At 32.8% G+C, this 27,122-nt stretch overlaps 1 protein-coding gene across 1 annotated transcript in view; it reads right to left on the bottom strand.

Annotated features, from left to right (window-relative positions):
• Positions 1-1,516: 1,516 nt before the first annotated feature.
• The window catches only part of LOC147071314 (synaptogenesis protein syg-2-like), a 51,961-nt gene continuing 26,355 nt past the window's right edge, over positions 1,517-27,122 (bottom strand). Inside the window, exons 2-9 of the mRNA XM_085948566.1 lie at positions 23,665-23,914; positions 18,315-18,441; positions 10,994-11,190; positions 7,158-7,268; positions 4,831-5,034; positions 4,566-4,714; positions 2,459-2,612; positions 1,517-1,671 (exon numbers count right to left, since the gene is read on the bottom strand). Of these exons, the coding sequence (XP_085804692.1) occupies positions 1,517-1,671; positions 2,459-2,612; positions 4,566-4,714; positions 4,831-5,034; positions 7,158-7,268; positions 10,994-11,190; positions 18,315-18,441; positions 23,665-23,746 (1,179 nt within the window). The 5' untranslated portion in view covers positions 23,747-23,914. The remainder of the gene's footprint in view (positions 1,672-2,458; positions 2,613-4,565; positions 4,715-4,830; positions 5,035-7,157; positions 7,269-10,993; positions 11,191-18,314; positions 18,442-23,664; positions 23,915-27,122) is intronic.

Raw genomic sequence — 27,122 nt, 5'->3', positions numbered from 1 at the left:
TTTATTCTAAAAAGAAACAATTAATTAAAACATAAGTAATAGAATTATAGAAGATTAGTACCCATAGATTAGCCGTGACCCCAATTAGGGTAATAATTTTTGTGACCCAAGACAATATGAATAAAATAACACAAAACAAAATTAAATTTATTCTAATTAAAGAAAATCGTCTCTGTTCTGGCAGAACACACCAACTGAAGAATACTAGTTTTGAGTAGTTTGACTTTGAAGTTGTTAAAAAGTTTGAAATAATGGTCTATCATATGAGTTTATTAAGTAATCGTAAAAAGGATGACTTTAAAATAAAGACTGTTTATTTATTAAGAAGGTTTCCAGACGGTAAAGTATAAAATAAGGAACATTTTGGTACTAACTCAATATGTAATTTTTTCGAATTAGTGTCTTCTGCCAGAACAGTGACGAAATACAGTATTGGTGACAACATTTTAGATCTTATTAATATGAACCTTGGCTTTGGATATGTTTAGAGAGTTCATCAAATCTTGGTGTTATATTAGACAGGTTGCAACTTTGGTCTTCTTCAGACTGCAGTCGGTTACGAAATTTGGTTTTCATTATAGTTAGAGCTAAAAACCCTGACTCGCACATGTATGTTGTTGCAAAGGATAGTAGTATGTTCAGGGCTTTTTTACATTACAACGTTTTTATTAGGTCATATTCTCACTATTATTGGTTGCTAGGTCCTAATAACTAAATTATTAATATATACATGCGTTACTATGGAAATCAATATGAGTGTCAAAATGACATTTCAGTATTATTTCTATCAAATACAATTTTTTTTGATCGTTTAAGCAAGTCAAGTCAAGTTTATATGATTCAACAGAAAATTTAAAAACGTTGTATATAGAAAGTTCTTTTTATCTTGTAATTATTACTTTTTACAACATTTTTATTAGGTCGTATTCTTATTTGTCCGGTACAAATCTTGCAATCGATTTTTAATTAACTTCCCGACTAGCTAGACATTTGAAACCTTTAGAATATATCAGAACACGATGCCAATGCATTTTTTTAATACTTTTAGCCATCTTTAAGTAGAATTAAATTTATTTTCAGTTAATTCTGTTGTGTATGAAAAGTTATTTCGGAAGAAATCTGTAATCCAATCCACTATTATTGGTTGCTAGGAAATTATTAATATATACGTGCGTTATTATGAAATCAATATGAGTGTCAAAATGACATTTCAGTATTATTTTTATCAAATACAAATTTTTTTGATCGTTTAGGCTAGTCAAGTCAAGTTTATATGATTCAACAGAAAATTTAAAAACATTGTATATAAAAAGTTCTTTTTATCTTGTAATTATTTTATGTTTACTAATATTGGCTTTTCATTGTTTTATTTCAACCAGAATGCACATAAACACTCAGTGCTTTTGCTAAAACTATGGTGAAGTGCCTCGTCACTTTGTATTTCAATGAATTGCTCTTCTAGTTTATTAATATTGACAAACTCTTCATGCGTGAACGGCCTCTTAGCATAAATACATTATGAAAAGTATAGAAATACATTTGCAAACCACTCAGTGTTGCTGATCCAAGGATTGGCTTCCACCATGCACCGTAGTTGAATGACGTCTCCTTCGCTCACTTCGCTATCATCTGACCTTTGTGAAATCAGTATCAGTGATATTATCGGTGGAACTACAAACAAAATTCAATTACAGGGATTTAGCAAATTTGATGAATAAATTGGCAATCATCTAATTCGCTTTGTGACCATACTGAAAGTAGACTTTTTAAAATTAAATATATTATTAGAAAATCGTTTGTTACCTTTGAAAGTATAAAATACTATGTAGTAATAAATGGAAACCGTTCAATAAACATACAAGTTTTTTTTTTAATAAATTGTAAGTTTATCTTTGCATTTAAAATATATTATATGTGTCACTGAGTTTCAAAACCCGCTATAACACTTTTTCATTATGTTGAGAAAATCAATAAAAACATTTTGAACTAAAACGGTTTTTGAATGTTTTAGTAGTGTTATAGCGGGATTTTATAGACACATTGATTTTGTTTCATAAATGACAGTTAATCGTAGCGGCTTTTGAAAGAGGCGATAAAATTTTCATGTAGAGATTTTAATAACGAATCCAAAGATATATATATCTTAATTATTTCAAAAAAGTGTTATAGCGGGTTTTGAAACTCAGCGACACATATACAGGTAACCACCACGACCTCAGCGAGTGTGAATTCATTATATTGCAAATGATTTTTATTAATATTTTTTTTATCCCGCACTTATTTTGACATGTGCCACATTCCAGGAATTGTCTTATCATTCTTTTCAATTGTCATCCAGATTATTTAACAGTTATCGACAAATTTTACATAATAATTAGTGCAGAGGACAAGCAGCAAATAAATTAAATTAAAGATATTTTATCGGTTTATTGCTTTGATTTTATTAACGGATACTTACAAAATATATTCAGTCTCATGGTGTGTAGTTTACTGGCATGGCTTGGTGCCATTACGGAATTAGTCGCTAAGCAAGTGAGATCCTTCCCGTTGTGTTCAATTCCCGGTGTCAGATGTAACGTTGAAATTATGTCATCCTTTGTGGCTTCTGTAACCTGTAATGATAATTCATTGATATCTATGATATTAAGGCTATACCTCAGTTGAGGCATGGTCTAAAAAGATCGTGGCTAGGCGATGCGCGGATTGCAGGTCGCTGGTGCAAATGACGCATGCCGACCGAAATATAATTTGTCATATAAATCCAACATGCGTCCATTTAATATTCTGTTTATTGTTCTATTAGTAACAACAATAATATATTCATTGACATGTTTTCTTTTCTAAGTAAATGGGTAACGTTTTTAGACATCTTTAGACGATTTAAGAATTAATACCCCCGTCGCCATCACGAAACAAATTGACGTATTCACGCCTCGACGTTCACTATCCGAATGCCAGCGAGTCTAAAATTTCGTTGCGCCTATAGTTGAAAATTATTTGCTGTTTCACTGATGTATCGTCTTAAATCTAACCCGATTCATAGAAATAAACAACTCTAATAGTGATAATTTGATAAGCAGCTGCTGATCATCTGACCTGATCGATCGATAATGTCATTATGAATGTTTTCACTAAGTTGTAAGCAAAATAGAAATTTTTCTAATGTCCAACTAACCTGATAACTAGAGCCAAAGATTATATTCGAAGAAGCCGTCTTTATTCATCTCTTGCAGTCCAGTGCGTAAGGCGCTGGCCTTTCATCCGGGGGGCTCCGAGTTCGATTTTTGGTGAGATCAGTGATTGTTTCTTTTATATTAATAAATACTCTACTGTTTCACTACACTTCTGTCATTGGGTCTTATGGCCTGTTGTAGTGTTAAAAAGAGCACGATGGCCGAACGGCTAACGTGTCGGCTTATACTATCGTAGGTGTCAGGTTCAAATCCTGGGTCTAGCATATGAGGCGTATAATTACAATAAGCGACAAGTCCATAATTCAATATTTTCGGGAAACAACGTTTTTATGTTTCTAGCTTGAATTATTTGTTTTAACGTGAGATTTTTTTTTCCGTTGTATTCCATGTCGAAATAAGAATTGTTTGTTTCAGCCGATAAACTCTTAAATGTAATAAATATAGGCAAAATAAAATTGGACTTAGCGCTACTTGTACTTTACTTTTTAATTTATCTCGCATAAAGCACATATTTCCGTGGCACTGTCATAAGTTTACCAGATGCTACAGCATGGGAGACGCCCTTTTCAATATTGAACGTTCCCTTATTAGTTGACATAAACACACGCGAAATCAACCAAGCTTTAAATAATATGAAAAACGGACTTGGCGCTTTTTGTAGTAAATCAGACTTAAAATATTTTTTTTCGTAAGGTTATGTCGCGTTTTGGAATTTATAGATCAATACATATTGTGTAAAATTATACAAAGAATATGTGCGTATTTTTTTCTCGATTTTGACCAAATGTGGACTTATCGCTTTTTGGAATTAGACGCCTCATATACACATATTTTTTTTCAATGTGTGTTTGGTGTCAGAGTATGGGCCTAATATGCCTTGCCTTAGCATGCTTTGAATGAAAACATGACACACTTTGTCACCATGTTGTCTCTGGTGCGTCCTAACATGGTTTTCAGTGCAGTTTCAATGACCTTACCCATTCTTCGAGACACTCAAGGGAAGACTCGCTTCACATGCGGACCAACTGTGGTCTTCTTCAAGTGAGACAGTCAAGGGTATGGTTGTTGCCATAAAGTCTCTGCTGGATTTAAGCCTTATTTTGCTTATTTGATACCCATGAAAAGTATTAGGTTTCATCTACACCCAAATGCGGTATCCAAACACACGTCGCCTCCTCCGCTCAATAAGTAAATTTAACACTACTGTCCAACAAGAACTTCTTGGCTACGTGTTAAAACTTAGAACTAATAAGTTCCCATTTAGTCGACGACAGCGCCTTCCGGCTTGTGCCTAAAGCTTCTTGTTGGACAGTAGAATATAGTAGGACTTAAAGTAATGTAATGATTTTGTATAATAAATTATTTTCTCACTATTTGTCGATCAGTGATGATCTTTCCATCCAGCCACCATGAGATTTCTGCAAGAGGCCGGGACCCGTTCACATAGCACGGAAGCTCGTACATTTTTCCAGCTGTCAGGGCCTGCTTGCTGCTAAATATTGACACAGTTTCCGGACTGACTGGAAAAAAATTCTTTGTTTAATTTATGAAATATCAATTATTAATGTAATCATATTAATTATTCTCTATATTTTACATTAGAACCAGTCAGAAAGACAATGATCATGACACTAACCGTAAAGTTCTATGACCAGCGTTGATGACAGAGGGGCAGTTAGGTCTGTGTTGGATGCCAGGCACTGGAGCTGTGCTCCGGCATAGTCCCGGCTGAGAGTGAGGAGGAGTTGGTTCTCTCGCACATTCGGAACCTCACTCGGTTCATCCGTGTTATCCAAGAGTGTCGTTGACTTCCACCATGTCAGTTTCGGTGTAGGTTTTCCTGGAAGATAAGTATGGTCTGCGTTACCTTTGGATAGATCACTGGAATTGACTTAATTAATTCAATAAAAATGTTTATTGAAAACAGAGGCAACGACCGTTCATTTACTTGTATGGCGGCAGGTTATCGATGACAGCATATCTTGAGTCTTGACATTTAAATAGAATGCAAATGTTACAAATAGTGGAGAATAACATACCTACTGTTCCATATTGACAGCTAACTCTGCACTGCACAAACTCCATTTGGGCAAATTGTTCATGAAGGAGAAAAATCTACTAATATACTAAAAATACACAGGGAATTTTTTTTTACAAATAAGCTGCACTATGAATTAATACACTATTTTAGCTTCCCTTTTATATATTATAAAGAAAATTTATTATCAAGAGCGGAATTGTTCCATTTACGATATTGGAAATTTGGGATATGCAGTTGGCTGTTTTATGTGAATAATGATAACGCATTTATTTATAGGTTTAAGAGTTTGAAATTTTGTGTGAGCATAATATAAAACATGCTTTATAACAAAATGCCATTAAAATCTCAATTTTGGCCAAAAGTGCAGTTAGGTAGCTGATTTGAAGATCAAGCAGTCGATATACATAAATAACTAATATTGAAAATACTGTGCGAGAAATTATGATGTCTATATGAAATTATACATTCAATAATGTTAAATTTTACAATTTATAAAAATATACTAGCAAAGATTTAGAAAATAAATACTAATTATTATGTATACAAAAATAAAAGTTGGAATTTCAAGAACTTTCTTAGTGTGTTAACCACAGAACAGATAATAAATAGAATACCGATAGGCTATATTCAATACGACGCATGTTGATGCAGTGTTTCGAATGTGTGAGTGTCCTATGAAAAATGAAGCACGCATTATGCACGTGCAATAGTGTGTGTAATACACCAACATTAAATGAGAGTAAATGCATAAACCGAGAGCAGTTTTCAGTATTCGACGTAAAACGTATTCTTGACACGTGTGTAAGTTTAACCCGGATTCTTCCTTACTCGAGTCGGTTACCTGCTATCGCCTTACCCGTTATGAATTTCAGTTCCCATTAATTCTGAGTTCCCTGGGTATTAACTGTCAATAATTATTGTTAGTGGAAAGTCATTGAATTATGTAATTAAAATAAAACACAATATATTTTATTATAGTACTTAAGTACATTTTCAGTCGGTCAGTTTTATCCGCGTCAATTGGACACTTTCAATTGATACAAAATATTACAGTTATTTTTTATACAAACAAATTTTGAAAATAAAGTTATGTAAAGTACAAATAAGTCCGGCTGCAGGAAAACTTCTTGTACAGTCATTATTTTTTCTATAATCTAAGACAGTCATCAATAATAATTATTATAGAATAATTGAACATTTTTGTTATGGATGTTTTATGTTTCGAAATAATATTATGATAATTCGTAAAATATATTTGATGAAATTTGTTTTATTATTTTTTCAGCTCTGTTGGATTCACTCGATATATTTTCATTTGAGCAGCACATAACGTATAATTCATTTTCAAAAACGTAAACGAGTGTGCTTTCTTAATACCGAAAATTCCGGTATTTTGGATTTTTAAAACCGGTATTTAGCTATTGATAAATACTGGAATACCGGTATTGCAATCCCTAGGCACCACGCTCCGAAACCAATAGTTATGCTGCACCGCACGGTCGTAGCCATAAATTTTTAAAATAATATAAGTATTATAAATTATGCGAATTATGTCAAGATACACTACGACAACTAAATGACAACTGAAGTGGGGAGTAAAATCATGTTGCATGTTTGAACATGTACCGAACTGAAAAAAACTGATATTTTTTTTTCGTTTCGTTTGCGGTTTTCGTTTCAACAAAAATAACGGTTTTTCCGGTTTTCGGTTCAGTTCCGGTTAGAAGCCCTGCTTATTACAACAATAATGATAATTTATTTCACTGGAATATATCCTTTATGTACACGTGAATTATTATATGCACTTATGAAAATTTCAGTAAGTATAAAAAACTCTTGAAAAACTATGTGGGAACGATTTTCCCATAGCCTGGTTGTAGGCAAACATAAGATAATTTTTAATACGTTAGAATTTAACATACCTCCGATGGAAAGGCACACAAGCAGTAGATTGTCACCTTCATGAAAAGGTCCAATTGATTTTTCCACTTTCATTCCTATTTCATCCATGAAAAAAGGTTTGCTGGGCAGAACTGGAATCAAATTACATTATATCTTTTTTTATATTATAATATTAATTAATGAGACCCACTTTGGTTGAAGGGTTACACTTTTGATACGGTGGGTTTGGGTTTGAATCCTGCTGGCAGGATGAAGAACTGTTTTATCAATTAATTACAGTGTAGGTAACTATATTAGCATGGGTATTTTCTCCCTTTTAACAATCAAAATTCATAAGTAGGCTGTTAAGATCCGACATAAATAGCGCTACAAATTGCAGATAGTGATGGTTTGTTTTTTAAAAATTATTTAACTATGCAGCGCTCGGAATGGAGCAGAACGCCCTGGAGCGCCATTCCGGTTCGTGAATTCCTCGAGAATACCGTTCGGTCTCGTGGAATCCTCGAATATAACGTTCCTTCTCGTGGAATCCTAGAAGATAGCAAGATGTCTCGTAAAATTCTCGAGCCTCATCAGAATATTTCGTATGGCGTTCAGGTTCAAAATATTTTGAAAACATAATAAAATAATTATCTTTCAATTAAACAATGATTTTACTGGTTGAAAATCCCTGATTATTGTTACTACATAATATATCGATACAAATGGGTGCCACAATTAGCCGAGCTAAAATTTTGTTCTTAGAAATGCATCGAGCTAGGTATATTTATTCCCAACAATGTATTTCTAGACAACCCATGTGTCTAATAATAAAAAATAAAAGTTTTTATTGAAGAAAGCACCTTTAGATTAATTGCCAAGATATATTAAGACAATATGAGATAATAGTATATTATTAAATGTTTTTTTGCATGCAGACAAAATCACAAAATACATCATTTATTTAGGGTACATGGCATTATGGGTACAGATTATAGAAGGACGTAAGGTAGATGGTTTGTGAAATACAAAAGTATCATGATGCAATCAATCCACTTTTCGAATATTCACGTCATTCTTATAATAATAATTTATACAATGGAAAATGTATTAGGCACTCATAAAACAATCGCAGGTAGGTGTATATTGGGTATATTATAATATTGTAATTAATTAATGAAAATAGTTTTTTAAATTATCATGGTAGTGGCCAATGCCTTCTAAAATTTTCACGTTTTTAATAATAAGCCGAAAATAATATAGCATTTTATTTTAAAAGATGTATTAGTATTAGACTATTACAAGTATTAGGCTCTCATAAGACCCTGCAGGTAGATTGTTGATGAAAAATGGCAATGCCTTCTAGAATTTTCACCTATTTTACTAAGCTTAAAATAATATAGATATTGCATATTTAAAAAAAATGTATCAGGCTCTCATAGACCCCTGCAGGTAAATTGTTCATGAAAAAATGACAATGCCTTCTAGAATTTTTACCTATTATTACTAAGCTTAAAATAATATCGATATTGCATATTTAAAAAAAAATGTATTAGGCTCTCATAAGACCCTGCAGGTAGATTGTTTATGAAAAAATGGCAATGCCTTCTACAATTTTCACCTATTTATTACTACGCTTAAAATAATATTGATATTCCATATTTTAAAAAAATGTATTAGGCTCTCATAAAATAGAGCTCATAGATAAGGTAGATTATTTGTGAAAAAATATGAAATTATCATAATATCTACTTTTCAAAAATTCACCATATTCTTATCGATGCACTGGAAAATGTATTAGGCACTCATAAACTTATGTAGGTATATTGCTTTATAATCAATTAAAGAAAATTGTTTTTGATTATTTTGTAATAGTACCTACATGGTAATGGCAAATTTCTTTTTGAATTTTCGCATTCTAAGTTTAAATAATGGATAATGATATTTTCATCGTAGGCGAATGTATTAGGTTCTCATAAAATCCCTGTAGAGTGTAGGCAGTAGATGGTTTATGAAATACAAAAGTAGGTATCATGATACTATTTACTTTTAGAATATTCTCCACATTCTTCTAAAGGCACTGGAAAATGTCTAGGCACTCATACAACCGATGGAGGTGAATATATTGTTTTTCAAGTTTTTTTGAAGTTATACTTCTTTTGACGCGTTTAGGAAAACAGATCAGAGTTTATTTTTTGCGTGTGACCAGCAGCGATGTAACACATAATTTGTATAATTTATATTGCATTTGGGTTGCGTAATACTTTGAAATATTTATCGTTGTGTTAGGCGTATTCAAATTTGTTTCTGTTAACTTTCCTAACGTTATTCATAAAACTTTATTTATATTGGAGTGTATATTTATTTTTCATTGTATTGATTGTGTATCAAGATTTCAGGCTATATTTATGTAAGTATTATTTATGAGTAAAATTACATATCAATAAATAAATAAATTTTGTGAATGTTGAGTTGGTAAATAATTATTATTATGATTATATTCATTTCGGTCTCAAGGGTTCATGTTTAACCAGCAACGCTCCAATAAGCTGCTCTTTTCCTGAGTGTGTAATTTAATAAGATAATTAAAATAGTAATAGTAAATAATATTAATAACTACGGAATGAAGCAATAAAATAATTTTAAACCAGCGGCGCCCCAATAAACGGCCCTTTTTTGAGAGTGTAATTTAACAAGATAATTAAAAGAGTAATAGTAAATAATATTAATAAATACGGAATTAAGCAACAGGATAATTTTAAACCAGCGGCACTCCATTTCAACTTCCTACCAATAAGAAAAACAAATAATTTGGATAGTTCGATGAACCAAAGGAACACTTGTGTGATCTTGATTCTAAATCACCACACCAGAGAGCTAGTCGAAGAATCTAGGTCTAAGGTTGTTTAAAAGTCTGCATATTTAATAAAGAATGCTACATTCGTAAAACTTGTGTATTAATTGAATACCTAATTTTATTAAATTAATTTATTATGATGTTCATACCGTGCTCTTGATGCTTGATGCTCTCGCTTTTTCGTAGGTACATGTTGGATTTTAATTTGATTAAAAAATAGTTTTATCAAAATATTTCCAATTTGCTGATAGTCAGAGCTTTGAATAAAGTAGCATGTGCCTTGGTTTTACTAAAGTATTGCTGTTTGAGACTTTCACGGTTGTTTGTCATCGTAATTGATTTTTGGGTTTTCACCGCGTGGACTTCTTCCTTCTTTCCTCGACGTTTCGGTCTAGTTGCAGAGACCATTATCAAGAGATATCATAATCAAACATAATAATTATATTATAACATGTCGAGGAAAGAAGTACACGTGGTAAAAACCCAAAAATTAATTACGACAAGGTATCTTAACTCATGTTTCCATCTACACTTAGTTATACATTTATAATTTATTCAAACTACTGACGAAACCAATGGGAAATTGTATTGGTTTGTCCATTATTTCATGTATTTTTATGTTTCCTACTCCAATTAGATTCATATACATTTAGATATTTATATTTGTATATTATCAATGTTATGATTTTGTAAACAATTTCGTAAACTTATATTATTATATATTTTGATGTCACAAACAACTGATTCGGGCGAATGTGGTGATGAAAATGTTTTATAAAGTACATTATGTAAAATTGAGATATTTTTTTGTATTACAGTTATTATATCGAATATTTGCACATATTTAAAAAAAATATATTGAGCGTTCCGGTTCGTAAAATTTTCTATTTCGAGCACTGAAACTAATAAACTAAGAAACTAAATAGATAATATTTTTCTATAAAATATCTAAAATTATGCCATTAAAATTTTCTACCGATGATAATATTAATATGTGTGATAATTCTTTAGAAATCTCACCAACAATGTGCAAATCGATCCCCGAATTCCTAGTAGGAGACTTGCTGAAGTCCGCGCGACATCTGTACATTCCGGCGTCGTCCTCTGTCACCTTGTCCATGAGCAGCGCAGCAGGCTCTGAGTGGAACGTAAACACCAGCCTCTCGCTCTTCGGAAAGTCACTGCTGCGCCAGTGCTTCATCAGGCGGCCGTCGTAGCTACGGTAAAAATATCCACAAAAGTAAGGAGCTGGTGATTAATCACATTGGGTACAAGTGAAGGGACTGGGATAAGAATATATTGTCAACCAGACTTTTTTAAATCTTGCTGGTAAAATAGCGCTTGCTGAAATGTAACACTCGTTTTAACAGAAGCAGTGACAGTTTTCCACTGACCAGATGGGGCAAAAATTTATAAATATGAGTTTAAAAATTCATAAAACAAAATTATTGCTGTATTTTAACACTCAATCGAGGCGCACTAAAGTCAGGCAGTTATCTTAGTGATCGCTAATTACAACGTTTTTCTTAGCTCGTATTCTTATTTGTCCGGTGGTTCTTTGTCCGGTACAAATCTTGCAATCGATTTTTAACTAACTTCCCGACTAGCTAGACCTTTGAAACTTTTAGAATATATCAGAACACGATGCCAATGCATTTTTTTTAAAAATACTTTTAGCCATCTTTAAGTAGAATTGAATTCATTTTCAGTTAATTCTGTTTTGTATGAAAAGTTATTTCGACACCATTATCGGTTGCTAGTGGGGCCTAGCAACTAAATTATTAATATATACGTGCGTTACTATGGAAATCAATATGACATGTCAAATTGATATTTCAGTATTATTTCTATCAAGTACAATTTTTTTTTGATCGTTTAAGCTAGTCAAGTCAAGTTTATATGATTCAACAGAAAATTTTAAAAACGTTGTATATAAAAAGTTCTTTTTATCTTATAATTATTTTTGTCTGTAAAACGTATTTGTTTTCATTAAACTAAGACTACAATGTGTATATACCTACCTAGTATTTGTTAAATTTTAAAATTAAATTAAGCCCTGTCTAATCCAAGCCGTAGTAGATAATAGTAAACAATATTCGTTAATCTATAAAATATCTAAAATTATTTTATCAATTATGATTATCTGTAGTATTATGTATTATTAAGTCAACAAAAACAAATAATTATGACTGAAAAAGTGTGCACTATTTTTGTCAGATCACCAATAACATTGAACCACTATGGTTTGGTTAGGCAGGGTTTAATTAAAGTTTAAAAACAAACTAACACCATCTGCAAATCATATTCTTAGTTCAATGAAAACAAATAAGTATGACTGACAAAGTTTAGTGTGCACTTTTTATGTCCTACCTTCAGCCAATCGCCACTGGGTCATATTGATATTCGTTTGTCTTGAAAGATATAAAAGATAATGACATAATCAATATTTGTTTGTATTACATAATGTGATAATTGGATAACTAATCCATCTCCTGTCGACAATTAATCATTGTAGTCTATCCGTCTCCCGACATCACGATTGGACTTGGAAAAAAAATGTACTTAATTTGGCCGTTTTGATTTTCCAAGCCATTTATCATGGAGCAAAATTTTTTTTTTATTTCGGCTTATTACGCTGGGAGCATTCCTATCGATTCATTCACAAAAAAAAGATTTAATTAAAATATTCAGATCCGCGCGATAAAATCGGTATAATTGTCAACGTTTGTAAAACCAATAAAAGATAAAATACGATTGGAATTTGAATAATAATTATAATTAAACCGGTACCCCCTTGTTATTTCGATATCCAATAATGATTCTAGCCTTTTCATGTTATTAAGAAAGCAGGCGTGTCAAAATGGGCCCTGTTTTTTTTTAGAATATTTTTTTTTTACGGTGGTGGATTATATTTTAATATGCTCTGCAGGTTCCTTCCTCAGCATCTATTGATTACAAGGGGCTTAAAGTCAGTAAAAAATCATAAATAAAATTTTTATATTCACGATAAGTATATTATGGAGCGTTGCTCAATCGGGCGCCTACTCGAGATGAACGTAATGTTTTACATCTTATGGGTATATTCTGCAGTTACCTACTAAATTATTAGACTCTTTTTATTATAAAATTAATGCTAGAAACACATTACGATCACGTTCGCGAGCGCACGTGAGGTCACGGTTAGTATGCGCCACATTTTCCCGTAGCACATTTTGAGCTGAAAACGAATAATACAATCTGTCAAAATGTATCAGAAGTCGAAGTGTATCACACTAAGGTCACCTCACGCGCATAACGCCACATTTCAACATCACGCGTGATAGAACGTTTTATTTTCTGAATTACAGAAAAATTACACATTTACGAGTCGCGTATCTTTCTTTTTAGTGGTTTAGAAGCGTTACAAATGACGGGTAATTGACACATATTCAATAATTGTTATGGTGGTTCTACCATGTCAGATCACGTGACGTTATTGTAATGTTTTTCTACCATAATTGATCAGCGACAATTTTATTAGATTCGTATGAAGTTAGGGGCCTCGAAATAGTTCAAATCACTCATATAACTAACATCAAACGGGCCTATATCATGACCACTCAAAAAAATAAGCTACGAATATTATTATGTGCTATCACTCTCATCTTCAATAATATAGAATAATTTTAGTTACAAGGACGTGATTATAGGAAAGAGATACGTTGATATTTGCATTAGGTAGGTTATTAGTTGGAGTTTATGTTTTTTTTTTCGTGGGGCCTCGGGCCTCCAAATCCCTAACCCAAAATGACGCACAATATTATGTACATACTGGAGATTAATCATATAAATGCGATGTTTGTTTTTGATATGCGTTGTCTCATTACTAAAAATAACGTACAATTATTCATATTCATAGAGGCGAAGGCGAGGAGAATCGATTTGTTTTCATTACTCCCTTTTGGCTTGAAAGCATGAAGCCGTATATATTGTGTATTTACTAGCGATAATAGCTTTTTTGATGTACGCTTAACCGCCCAATACCTACTGACCTACGGGTCGAAGTGTTCGACTCTCACCGAGGCCGATGAGCATGGTCCCCACAAAGGGTGGGCTGACAGGGCTCTAGCCTTGGGGCCTAGGCTCAGGGTTGATTAGATAGGTGAGCTCCACATCACAAGCTTGTTCTAATAGAAAATAATTCAAGATAAAAAGAGCTTTTTATATACAACGTTATTAAATTTTCTGTTGAATCATACAAACTTTACTTCACGACTAGCTTAAATTAGCTAGCAAATTATTAGACTTAACTTAAATTAAATTCGACTAGCAAAAAAATGTACTTGATAGAAATAATACTGAAATGTCATTTTGACATTTCATATTGATTTCCATAGTAACGCACGCATATATTAATAATTTAGTTGCTAGGGCCCCAGTCCCCTAGCAACCAATAATAGTGGATTGGATTACGGATTTCTTCTGAAATAACTTTTCATACAAAACAGAATTAACTGAAAATTAATTAACTTCTACTTAAAGATGGCTAAAAGTATTAAAAAATGCATTGGCATCGTGTTCTGATATATTCTAAAAGTTTCAAATGTCTAGCTAGTCGGGAAGTTAGTTAAAAATCGATTGCAATATTTGTACTGGATAAACAACCACCGGACAAATAAGAATACGAGCTAATAAAAACGTTTTAAAAATATCGTTATGCGATGCATGTTTTATTGTTGTGTGTCAATGCTCGACAACTCCATAATTCAAGTAGGTAGATATAATATTGTAAATACAAAAAATCGTTAAAAATACACCGAATACCCCAAAATTTACCGTTAACCTTAGCTATGGGTTGGGGGGGGGGCGCCAACAATCCTAGCCTGGGGGCCCGCTTCGGGATGTGGGGCCCATGCCGATCAGCGTGCGTTCGGTGTATTCGAGAGGAATGGGCTACGTAGGATATATGGAATCATATTGGAAGGAGAAGAATGGTGTATTCGGCATAATCTGGAACTCTACAAACTCTCCCAACAATAATGTAACTAACTCTGCATTATAACTCCTCCCAAGGGGTGAGTTGGTCAATATTTCAATAACGATGTTTTTATTTAATTAAGTAGAAAAGTTAGCTAACTCACCGTAAGTACACTGTTTTATAAAACTAAGAGGTTTAGTGTATTTTCAAGATATTCAGCGTTTACTTGGATAATTCATGATAGGTGGTAGGTACTTTATAAAATGGGTGAGCACTTGGTATAGTATAGATAGATATTGTTTCTAGGATACGTGTTTCGCTCACTTGGTGACCATTTTCAAGTATGGGTAGCGAAATTTACGTATTATTTTTTAATGGGTTATAATTAGAGGTGGAACCATAAATCATATATTTTAACTAAAATAAATTATTATTGAGGATGACATTAAGGAATGATGACATAATAATATATTTTAACATGGAACATGTTTTACTCATGATCTCCGACGCAAAAGCGTTACGAAAAATAGACGTAGAATAACTATAGACGCGTGGCCTGCCCGCGCCCAGCCTCGATTACTTACGCGCGCCGATTATTTTCATTTTACGTTCAGTGGCCTAGATTCTGTGCGACGTATTTTTCGTCTGTTATTATTACTTATTTAGTTTTATTATTGTAATTACATAATTTTCAGAAAAGTAAAATTGTTTTTTTAAAAGGGTTGGCCAATCCTGATCTAGGCTAAGCTCGCAAAAATACCCACAATTCTTCATTTTTGACCTTCACACAGCACCTTGGCCCTTAAGGTTTATGTTTAGAGTATGTCATGGCCCCCACAAGGAGGGGGCTCTAGCCTGGGGGCCCGGTCTCAGAAGGGGCCCGGCGTGGCGAGTCGACCAGATATGTGAGATAAATACACATCACAAATTTGCTTTGATAGTGAAAAAAGTCCTGTTGTGTGTGGTTGTGTGATACAATTTTTCATTGTGTGTCGATACTCGGCAACTCCATAATTCAAAAGGATGTATAAAAAATCCTAATTTTACTGAATACACTATTTAGAAAACACTACTGTAAAGCGTCACACCGACTTTACCCTTAGCGATAGATAGGGGGCCCGCCGAAGATCCTATCCTGGGGGTCCGCTTCAGGACGTGGGGGCCATTGGGGTATGTATCTGAAAGTACTTCAGTTTATCTCTCCTGGAGAAAACCTTCATAGGTCGCAAATCAATTTAACGGTGCGTTAATTATCAATAATTAAATCTGCCGCGGGTTACTACCTTTATTATACAACCAAACTATTTAGTTGTAAACGACTCTCAGTTAAATTTTCTGACAGGTGCTGCTTTTAACGACAGCAATAAAACCTCAAGGCATAATGTTATAAAAATAAGGAAGTGTAGTCTTTAGCAATATAAATGTAAAAAATAAAATAAAATATTTTACTACCCAAAAAACGCCGAAAAGAAATTTCGAAGAATGCCATCGTTATTAATAATTTTAATATTATTTGTTATGGTAATGATGAATTAATTTGTTGTAGCGCTCAAAATAGAAACTTTTCCGAACCGGAACGGTCGACAATTTTCCAAATATATCAAAACGTGTTCTTTTTTGTTAAATGTCTTAGATTATTTAGGTTACCAACCTTATTTTTATCAGCAGTACCTACATTTAAAGCTAAAAATGGAATAGTGGGGAGAAAAAATTCAACGAAACTTACATAACATGACAAATAAGTTCTATTATTTTTAACAATTCCCATTTAATAGCTGTCACTTGTAAACACAGAAAATGTCTTGTTACAACAGAAAATATTGGAGAGATCCGTGACGTGGGTTAGTAATTAAAGTAATAAATACTTTAATTTAGAATACAAAAATAGATCGCCTACCGTAACTCAATTTGGAGAGTGATTAATGAAAGCCAATTGATAGTTAAAATTTGACGCAATTCAGCATGGCAGTCAAAGCATAGTGGTAATGCACAGGGCGCGATACCCACGAGACGCAGGTTCGATTCCTGCCGGTTGACTTACTTTTTTCGAAAAAGATTTTGTTCTATTGGCTATATATTTTCTCATGAGTGTTTTCAGAATTATGTATGTTCAATAGCTCGACTGGTACATTCTCAAATCATGTAAATTATTCGCTGAATAAGAAATAGTTAAGCATCTTACTCTATTATTCATATACTAAATCCCCATAGTTATCCCTATAGATGGCAGCACTGTTGGTTGCGATTTAACAAAGCGCCAAATGTATGCACTTTTGTATGCATATAATTAACTATTTCTTTTATTCAACGAATAATTCACAAGATTTAAGGCTATATCTCGGTTGAGGCATGGTCTAAAAGGATCGTGGCTAGGCGATGCGCGGATTGTGCAAATGACGCATGCCGAACGAAATATAATTTGTCATATAAATCCAACATGCGACCATGTAATGTTCTGTTTATTGTTCTATTATCAAGTACATGGGTAACGTTTTAGTCATCTTTAGACGATTTAAGAATTAATACCCCCGTCGCCATCACGAAACAAATTGACGTATTCACATATCGACGCTCGCTCACCGATTGCCAACGAGTCCAAAATTTCGTCGCGCCTATAGTTGAAAATTATTTGCCGTTTCACTGAAGTATCGTCTTAAGAATGTACCATTCTATTTATTGAACATACATAATTTTGAACTATATATATAGTTACATCACAAAATATTTGAGAAATCCGTGACATCGGTTAGTAATTGAAGTAATAGGTACCTACTTTGATTTAATAAACAAAAACCAATTGCCAATAGTAGCTTGATTTGGAAGAACGCTGATGAGGTATTAAAAGGGCAATAGTTAAAGTTTGTCGTCATTAGTAAGTATGTCACCTCGTAGCATTGTGGATAATGCTCGGATTGGGGCATACACCCAGGAGATGCAGGTTCGATCCTGCCGGGTCTTACTTTTTTCAAAAAGATTTTTTCTATTGGTGATAATATATTTTAAGTGCTTTTCAAAATTATGTAAATTCTAAAGTAAATTAAGTTTCTTATTAAACCATTCAACCGACACAAAAATTCAATTACAAATATTTATAACAATAAAATTATACTATTGGTTTTTTTTTAATTTGTAGTACCTACCTAATACCGTATTTATATTGTCAAATTAAGTCCTCTTAGCCACTGCTCTAGATACACAGACTTATTTATTAATCAAATTATCGATTCGTGGTTCATATGACGAAATAAACAATGACGTATGTACCTAATTGATGACAGCTTACTAGATATTTTCACGCTAGTGTCACATATTTAATGCATTCGACAAAATAGCATCTTTAAAGAGTAGACTAGGTCTAATATTATAAATCAAAGTAATTATTACCTGTAGAACGGTTTGCTGGCTTTGTACCAGACCAGCATTAAAAGGGAATCGTCAGGTTCTTTGATTGTGACGTCACAGGGCATGGCTACTTTCCCGCCAAGTAGAGCATCCACCTTCTTTATTTCGCCTGAAAAATATTTAAATCAATTTTACTGACATGTCTATTTAAAAGCACGGACAAAATTTCTCATAATACTACAAGACACATCGATTTATAAACTTGTTTTTTGAATAGTTGCCATTAAACATGTGAATTATTAGATGCCCTCCACAATCTGGTTGGGAACCATTAAGTTTATATTTTTATTGAATTACCTGTGGACATGGAAGCATTTGAAAGAAAGTACGTAGATTTGTATATAATTTAAAGAATGTTGATGAACAGTAGGTCATTCTTTCCATTATTTAAATTTAAAAGCGATCGAGTTAAGTGATTTTGGCTACCTAAACTCAGTACCTTGAAAAGTGATTACGCATTATGCCTAAACGCGAAGACAGTATGGAAACACTAAAATATAGACATGCCCGCTATGGATAACTTTTGAATTAAATTGCAGTTTTCAAATTCGCTCTACGGTCACCCAATGGCAGTAAATACATACAACGAAATCCATGGAACAATAGCTGATTTCCTTTAAAATAAGTATTTATTATCACACTATTATTTTCTATTCAAATTACATTTAGTTTGTTGTAATTTTTCCGGTGTATACCTATACCTATTTAACATTACCTGATACATAATATACAAACTAATTATTTCGCATATTTCAAATCCAATTTCGACCATTCTGAAGGGAAAGGTTTGCTATCGCTATTTTAAGGCGATCGCTAAACCTTGGCCAAGTGCAAGGTAATACGCGTCTATGCAGTCACGGAAGCCTACGCGTCTACCTTTCCTCATTCTTCTTATTGTGCCATCCCCTAGCGGAGGTCGGCCACCATCAAGGCGATCTTATCTTTGTCGTCTGCTTCCCGGAACAGTTCAGTGAAGCTGCACTCGTACCAATCACGGAGGTTCTTAAGCCACGAATGACAAGTTGGGGAACGCTGTACTTTTGTCCTCTCATCATGTGGCCGAGGTACTGTAGTTTCCTGGTTTTGATACTACGTAGAACTTCTCGGTCCTTCCCTATTTGATTGAGAACTTTAACATTTGTCACCCGGTCAGTCCAAGGAATTTTGAGGATGCGTCTATACAGCCAAATCTCGAAAGCTTCAAGTATCCGTGAGATCTCTTGGGATTTCCTCATAGGGGCCATAAATCCCAGTTTCAACGGTCGAAATGGAAAGTTTTACGAACGCTTCGCGTTCGATGTAATCCAATATAGTCCAAATGTAATTCAATGTAATAATAACATTAGGTCTCAATTTAAAATTTTATTGTTCTATGTGTTATATATTATATTTTTGAATAATATGTATGTAATGAAGCGAAATATGTAGCTTTATTCATGACATAAAGATCTTCCTCGTAAGTACTCGATATAGGTCAGAGGTAGCGAAATTATGGTACGCGTGCCACTAGTGGCGCGCGAGATGATTTTGCATGGCACGCGAATGTTTTATTTTGAAGAGAGAAAATATACGTATAATAATAATAAATGACAGATTGCATTGTATAAAAAATAGCAGGTAAATGCTCTTCAAGAATAAGCATTACGTTTAATTTAAGTATATAATTAAATCGGTTGGCTTTGTGAGTCACATACATTATTGCAGTAAACTCACCAGGCGGCGGGAGAAGCCGCGTTGCGAATCTCTGATTTTTATTGATTTACAATATTTGAGACCACTGTAGCGAGAGAATGCCTCATTTGATTGGAGAAATTCTGATGTCAATTTGTGCGTAAAGAACCATTCTAAGTAATTCAGTAACAAACAATTTCATTTCTACGCACAAAGATGGCTGTATCGAGTAAGAAATAAAAATTGGTGGAACTTCTAGTAGTAATACTGTCCAAGCTTCAAAATTGGTGGACCGAAATGTATGGCGTAACTAGAAAAATTGCGAAAGCTATTTGTATGCAATGTTCTGTGAGTGATATCTAGAATATCCTCATTTTTAAATATAATTCTTAAAAACCAATTTTTCGCTGTGGAAAACTGCGCGGCACGTCAGACAGTCGAAAAATGATATTTGGGAAATTTTAAAGATTTGCCAACCGTGATATTGGTACCAACATACAATAATAATATTAATCGCCGTTTAAATTAAAAAAAAAAATCGTTACCTATTTACGAATTTTACTTGCCTTATAATAAAATATTGTTCCCACCAAAACATATTTAAATTTCGAATATCGGAAATCAAATAAAATTATATTTCTAATAAAATTGAAAATACCATTATCGGAACATCTGTATTTTACGAACATGCTACAAATATCTTAACGAATCTACAAATAAATAATGACAAATTAAAAATAAATAAACAAGCATTTCGAATACAGCTCGGTGTTTCAATACACATTATAATTAAAAAGAAATATATATTATCTTTCACAATAATGAATGTATTACCTCTCACACGCGATTTTTTTGTGTTTGTGACAAAAAGACGTGTCATGGCGGCGATTTTGTGTCGTTTTTTTTTTATAAATTACCGACACGTATCGACAAATATGGAACTCGGACATCGATTCGATTTCCTTTTACTAATAAACGATCGTGTTAAAAATTTTAAACGCGAGAAATTTGGTAATTTTAGTAAATTATTATACTACTTTTATGAATTATGTGTAAGATGTACGAGATTATGAATACGATGTTTTGCAAGATTTAATGTAAATTTATATTTAATAAATTATTTATTATTATACGTGTAGCTATTAGGACAGTATTTTTCAACCTTTTTTAGTAATGCGACACACTTGACCCTCAGCTAAACTACTATGGTACACGAATCATTGACATAATTAATAATAATTATACATGGCATTCCCTATAAAGCAAGTCAATTGGACCACACATTTCGTATGTACTAAAAAAAGTAGGCTGATATCAGGTCCTTCATTAATCATATTTAGAGGTCCGTATCTCAAAAGGTAAAGAACTACTGTCAAATTTGTATTGAAACATTTAGAAAAAAAAATATAATAAAAAAGCAGACAAAAAATATAAATAGGTACTTATGCAAATGAAGGAATGACATACAGACCCACAAACTTATTTGATGACCATGATATTTACTGCTGATATTATTTCGTTGTCATGGAGATGGCGGTTAAAAAGGTTTGATGTTATCTTAGTATGTCCTTTATAGTTGTAGGGAAAAAACATTAATTATAATAAATAATGTTTGTTAATTATTCCCCGAGGTGCTCTCAGCCATGGGTACTTTGATTAAATTGATTTCATGTAAATTATATGTAAAACATTTCACCGTGGCACAGTTCGCCATCAGAAAAAGATGACCACAAATACAACACGGTCTCCAATTTTATTAGATTCAATATGAACATTAATTCAATTTTCATAGCTGATTTTGGCAAAATTCATGAATTCAAGAATGAAAACTAACCTAACCTAACAAATAATCCAGTATATCGGCTATTTTCAAAATTTGTTTGCTGCTGGCTTTCTGTAAAGTGTAAACCGACAAGAACCGTGTTTTATTAAGACATGAATTTTATGTCAGCACTAACGACCCAAAGAGGTAGGACGGTCTTTAATATACCGCCTTATATTTCCTATACTTACAAAATTTCACGGTGAAGTATGATACGGCGAACTTCATACGTACACGTTTCCGGGCACGGATAAAATTATGTCTCAGTAAACTCAGTCAAAGCATACTTGAGTGCGTAGTGACCTCAGTCTTGGGCATCTGCTCCTGATACATTCCAAGACATAAACAACTGCTGATGCTTCACATCAAACGTAGGGCCTCGTTATACGCTTGATTAAAGACCGAATGTGGAACGGGGCGGGTTGGTTTGGAGGGAATTGTTAGGTAGTTAAAAAACAATGTATTTAAGGGCGGACGTGCTCAGCGTGGTTCAAAATGGTGCTTTTTTCTATTTTCAAAGCATGATCCTGGACATACCTTAAACGTTGTAGATAATCTATTTAAATAATTTTAAAGCCTTATTATCCTTTATATTTATTTTAAACATTTGACTGCATAAAGTAATTTTATTACATAAAATAGTATTCTTATAAACCTCTCGCTCTAATGTTTTAGAATGTAGTCATATTTCAGTACATAAATGTGCAGTGATGATAAGATTTTTTACGTTTATTAATTTTTAAACGCATTTATAAAACCATTAGTATAATTTATATCGACATTATTATAGTTAAATATTTACGATAAAAAATTATATTGATAATCTCTGTGATCCCAAATTTGACAAGAATTAGGCATTTTATTATTCAAAAAATGGACAAGATTAACACATTTGAAGATAATTCTAAAGATACTAATTATAAGCTATGTCTTTGACCATTCAAGTGTGATAAACATCCTACGAATAATGATTGCTTTATAATAATTATTGACCTAAGGATAAGGTAGTGTTTTTTTGAAATACGCCATTTATTTTGGCATTCCCCAGTGGTTAAGCTACAACATACGGCCGTAGCCATAAATTGACAAACTATAATTGAAGTAGGGAGTAAAATGATGTTAACGCGCGTGTTTGAACATCTACCTAACTGATTTTTTTTTTAAACGGTACATGTTCAAACACGCGCGTTTGGTTTTTATAATAAAAATATGTCTAACATGATCAGGAGTGATGTTAGAATTGTTATTAGTACGTCTTTTGGTCTATTGCGAAAAGGAGTCACATCTAAAAAGAGAGCCGATACATTATTTAAACACGGGTTGCCGCCATGACAGGTACGTCACGAGAAGTCTTCTATATGCGACTACAACGACTTCGCGGAGGACAACGTGGAGGATCCGCGACGGAACGCCAATACATTTTATTACATATAATTTGCCGTCATCAGGCACATTACGCGGAAGATCCGTTGTCTTGATCTGGTTGATTTGTGTTCCGTCGCGGAGGATCCGCAACGGAATTTCCGCGTAGTGTGGCGCTGGCCTATGGGGCACTAATCGACCGCTGCATCGACGATCTCGTGAAGATCCGCGGATGAACGTGGGGGCGAAAAACTAGGGACTGAAAAGAGTGGAAGAAGCTGGGGAGACCTTCACCAGTAGCGTTTCAACCCTCGCTGATGATGATGTTGAGAAAAACAGCTTTTGTCAAGTAAAGAATAATAGAGAACTTCAATAATTAATTATCTGTGACCTGGTTTAGCGTTCATACATCAATAGCAAAATATTTTTATTATTTTTTTAAATCTTATAAAACTAGATAATCCTTGCTGTACTTACCGAGTAACTTTGCGGAATTTCCCAATGAATTGAATATCAGAATAACGTTCAAAATCACAGCAAGTCTATTCGTGGATCCCATTTCTGTGGCCGACTCTCATCGTGTTTTGTTTTTTTGGCCAAAATGTTTCTGTCACATTTTCACATTCATTAGTTTGCCTTCCTGTCGCTGGAACGTCTCCAATAATAATTAGTATTGATTTATGACAGCGAGGTCTTCGACTGCATGTTGTCAATTTTGCGACAGGACCTGTGAAGATATAAAAAAACACATTAAAATAATGCAATGTGTTGTATACCAATGGAGCTAAGCCTATAAATTAATTTTGATATGAGGGGATATATTAATTATAATGTGTGATAATTTGGTTCATAATCCCCGGGTACATTATGTATTTTCATGCAATAATCCGGACTACTCACTTGTAAACAGCTATGGGTGTAGGTTGAAATAAGTATGTTATACAATGAGGGAAATACTTACAGCGATAGCCCAATTATTACAATAACATACGACAAAGTACCACGAATGTCTCAAATAATAACATATTGTCATAATTCAGAGGTCGAAAATGAAGATTGTAGGGTAAATATCTTGGGATTGCTGCCAAAAGATGGTAAGTCGATAATTTAGGAATTTAGAGTTATTAACGGATTATTTATCTATACATAAAATATGTATGCCAGAAAAACAAATCATAGTTATCCGATATATTATAGAACATGCTCATAAAGCACAAATAAGTTAGAATTGCCTGATTTTAGATTGTAATTTCAAACTTTTTGATTGCAATTACTCCATTACATGATTTAGAGAGCTGAGCTTGAACAATGTACCTATAGAAAAATGTATACTTATGTCATTATAATGTCCTGTATTTTTTTCATCAAATCAATCAAAATTTCATTATCACATATCTACCATAAAATCGAAATCGTATAAAAACCATCATGTTAAAACTATATTTTGATGCATAAAATGTCCGATTCAAATAATTATTTTGTCAACACGCGTATTATACAATGAGTTTAATATAATTGATATCAGCTAACATTTTATATGAAAATATATTCGGTAAACTTTCCATTGAAGCTTACAATTGGCTCGTATTTTTAAAAATAATTAGGAGTTACTAATAATTATTGTCAGATACACAATATTGTATACTGGCCCAGATCACAATTCGGTCGGACATCCCAGTCTTAGGATAACACACAAATGCCTGACGATATAGTAATCTAAAGCAGTAATTTTCAACCTTTTTTTAGTTTGAGGAACCCTTGGAGCATTTTTTTAATATCTCTAAGAACGCTTTTTAGACAGCCTGGATAAAATATTTAGTTATCATTTATGAGTTTGGTATAATAGTTAAATGACTGATTTGAAGCCCTTAAATCGATTCCGTCATTTGCGTTATAGTAAATGCGCTACTGCATCCAGGTAGGTGATGACACGTCATACGTTCAAAGAGGTTAATTGCAAAAGAGATAATACATCAGTAAGCAGTATTATACTGAGCTTTCAATTCACCAATTTAACTTCAGCCGTTATTGTTACTTTTTTTACTCAATATTATAAAGTTAAATCAAATTCTCGGTGAACCCCATAAATTGTTCGCGGTGACCCAGGGTTCCGCCATTCCGCGGAACCCGCGTTAATTGGTTAAGAATCACTGCTCCACAGTATGGGCTTAAAACACAATTGTGAAAAAATCAATAACATAGGTACCCTAGCAATATTAGCAATAAAATACTAACGCTGAATACTGAAAATACTGAATTACAAATTTACTACGTATGGGGTCAGCTTTCGTTCACACTGAGGTAATAGGGTTTTATCTGATTTTCTTTAGTTTACGAAGCTGTAGTAGGTATAATATGTATTTTTAACGTTTTTATTTCATCTTTAGCCATCTTGTTAGGAGTTGATAAGATATTTAATGAAAAAAGGATTGGATTTAAGCGGCTACTCCCAATTGACCGCACAACAAAAACGTTTTTTATACCACACGGAATACATTTTAAAATCGATTCAATTAAGCAACCCACCGCGGCGAACCTAATCATCGCGAGGCGCTTGCTTATTAAAATTTAATTTTAAAAGATGGCGACGTATAACAAAACGAAAAATGAAAACGAATTAGTTATCGATTTATTTTTGCCAGACCACTAAAGGGCGGTGCTCGCTCGCCGTGATTCTTTATAAAACCCTTATTAGTAATAAATTCACGGTTTATTATGATTCGATTATATGGAAATTAAACGGATTTAAATGGAAATCAATAGATATACCTGTATGGTTATAAGTAATTATAACATTATTTATTATGAATATCTATATACATACTCACTAAGGAAAAAGAAAAATCCTAATTATATATTAATTTCATTAAACTACACATGAAGCGCCTAGTTACAAAAGCCCCTAAAACGGTTTTTGAATTTTTTTGAGTTAGATATAATATATTTAGATGGATATTTTTGTTTCCTATATGATGGCCAAAAATTGAACTTAAAAAAACGCCAAAAACCGTCAATACGTATGATCATAAATTACGGTAAATTTCAAAACCCGCTAACCCGTTGGCTGTGCTTTTCAAATACCCTTAAGGCGAAGTCTTCACTGAGCCTTTTTTAAAGAGGCACCTAGCGGAAAAATACGAAGCTTGCAATTTATATTTATAAAAAAAATTGATTTGATATAAATAAAAAGGATTTCAAGTTATACACATTTATATTTTTTATAAAAATCGATGTTTTTTAAAATAGATATAAAAAATATTAAAACTATGAATTTGTCAAAAATCGCTTAGGTGATGCTTAGAAAACTTAATAAACTAAATTTCAATAATAAATATGACTATAAAATATATGTAATAATAGGGTGCGGACCGATAGAACAAATTCACATTTTATTACATTTTTTACAATTGTAAGTTTGTCTTAGACTTAAAATAAAAAATATTTTTATTTTTAATGTTTTCAGATACATATTTATTCATAATATAGTTGAAATTGTAAATTATCAAAAAAATGTCTCAAATTGCAAGCTTCGTATTTTTCCGCTAGGTGCCTCTTTAAAAAAGGCTCAGTGAAGACTTCGCCTTAAACTTAAATACAACATGTAATAATAATTATGTAATTTTAATATTTACACCCGTATCATAATATGTATTAAAGTTTGTCACGTATTGTGTTTACGTGATTATGCACTCTGCATGCACTTGAATAATATTACAAGATTTTGAAAAATTGTAAGAACGTACCTTATAATTAGTTTTACTATTTTTACTTTAGACAACAAACAACTTTCAAAACATATATTTTTTGACAAAACAGTGATTTAAGACTATTTATTCATTTTATGGGAGTAGAAGCGGAAAAAAATAGTATTAAAAATAGTAATACGAATCGATGGCAACTTTCACGCATATTAATAATAATTTATTACCACAAAA

This window comes from Rhyacophila brunnea, unplaced genomic scaffold (genome assembly GCF_057557595.1).
Source record: "Rhyacophila brunnea isolate RB1 unplaced genomic scaffold, BYU_Rbru_1.0 scaffold_20, whole genome shotgun sequence".
In the NCBI taxonomy this organism is placed as follows: domain Eukaryota; kingdom Metazoa; phylum Arthropoda; class Insecta; order Trichoptera; family Rhyacophilidae; genus Rhyacophila; species Rhyacophila brunnea.
The sequence above is the reverse complement of the archived record's forward strand: the minus strand, read 5'-3'. Positions and strand labels throughout refer to the sequence as shown.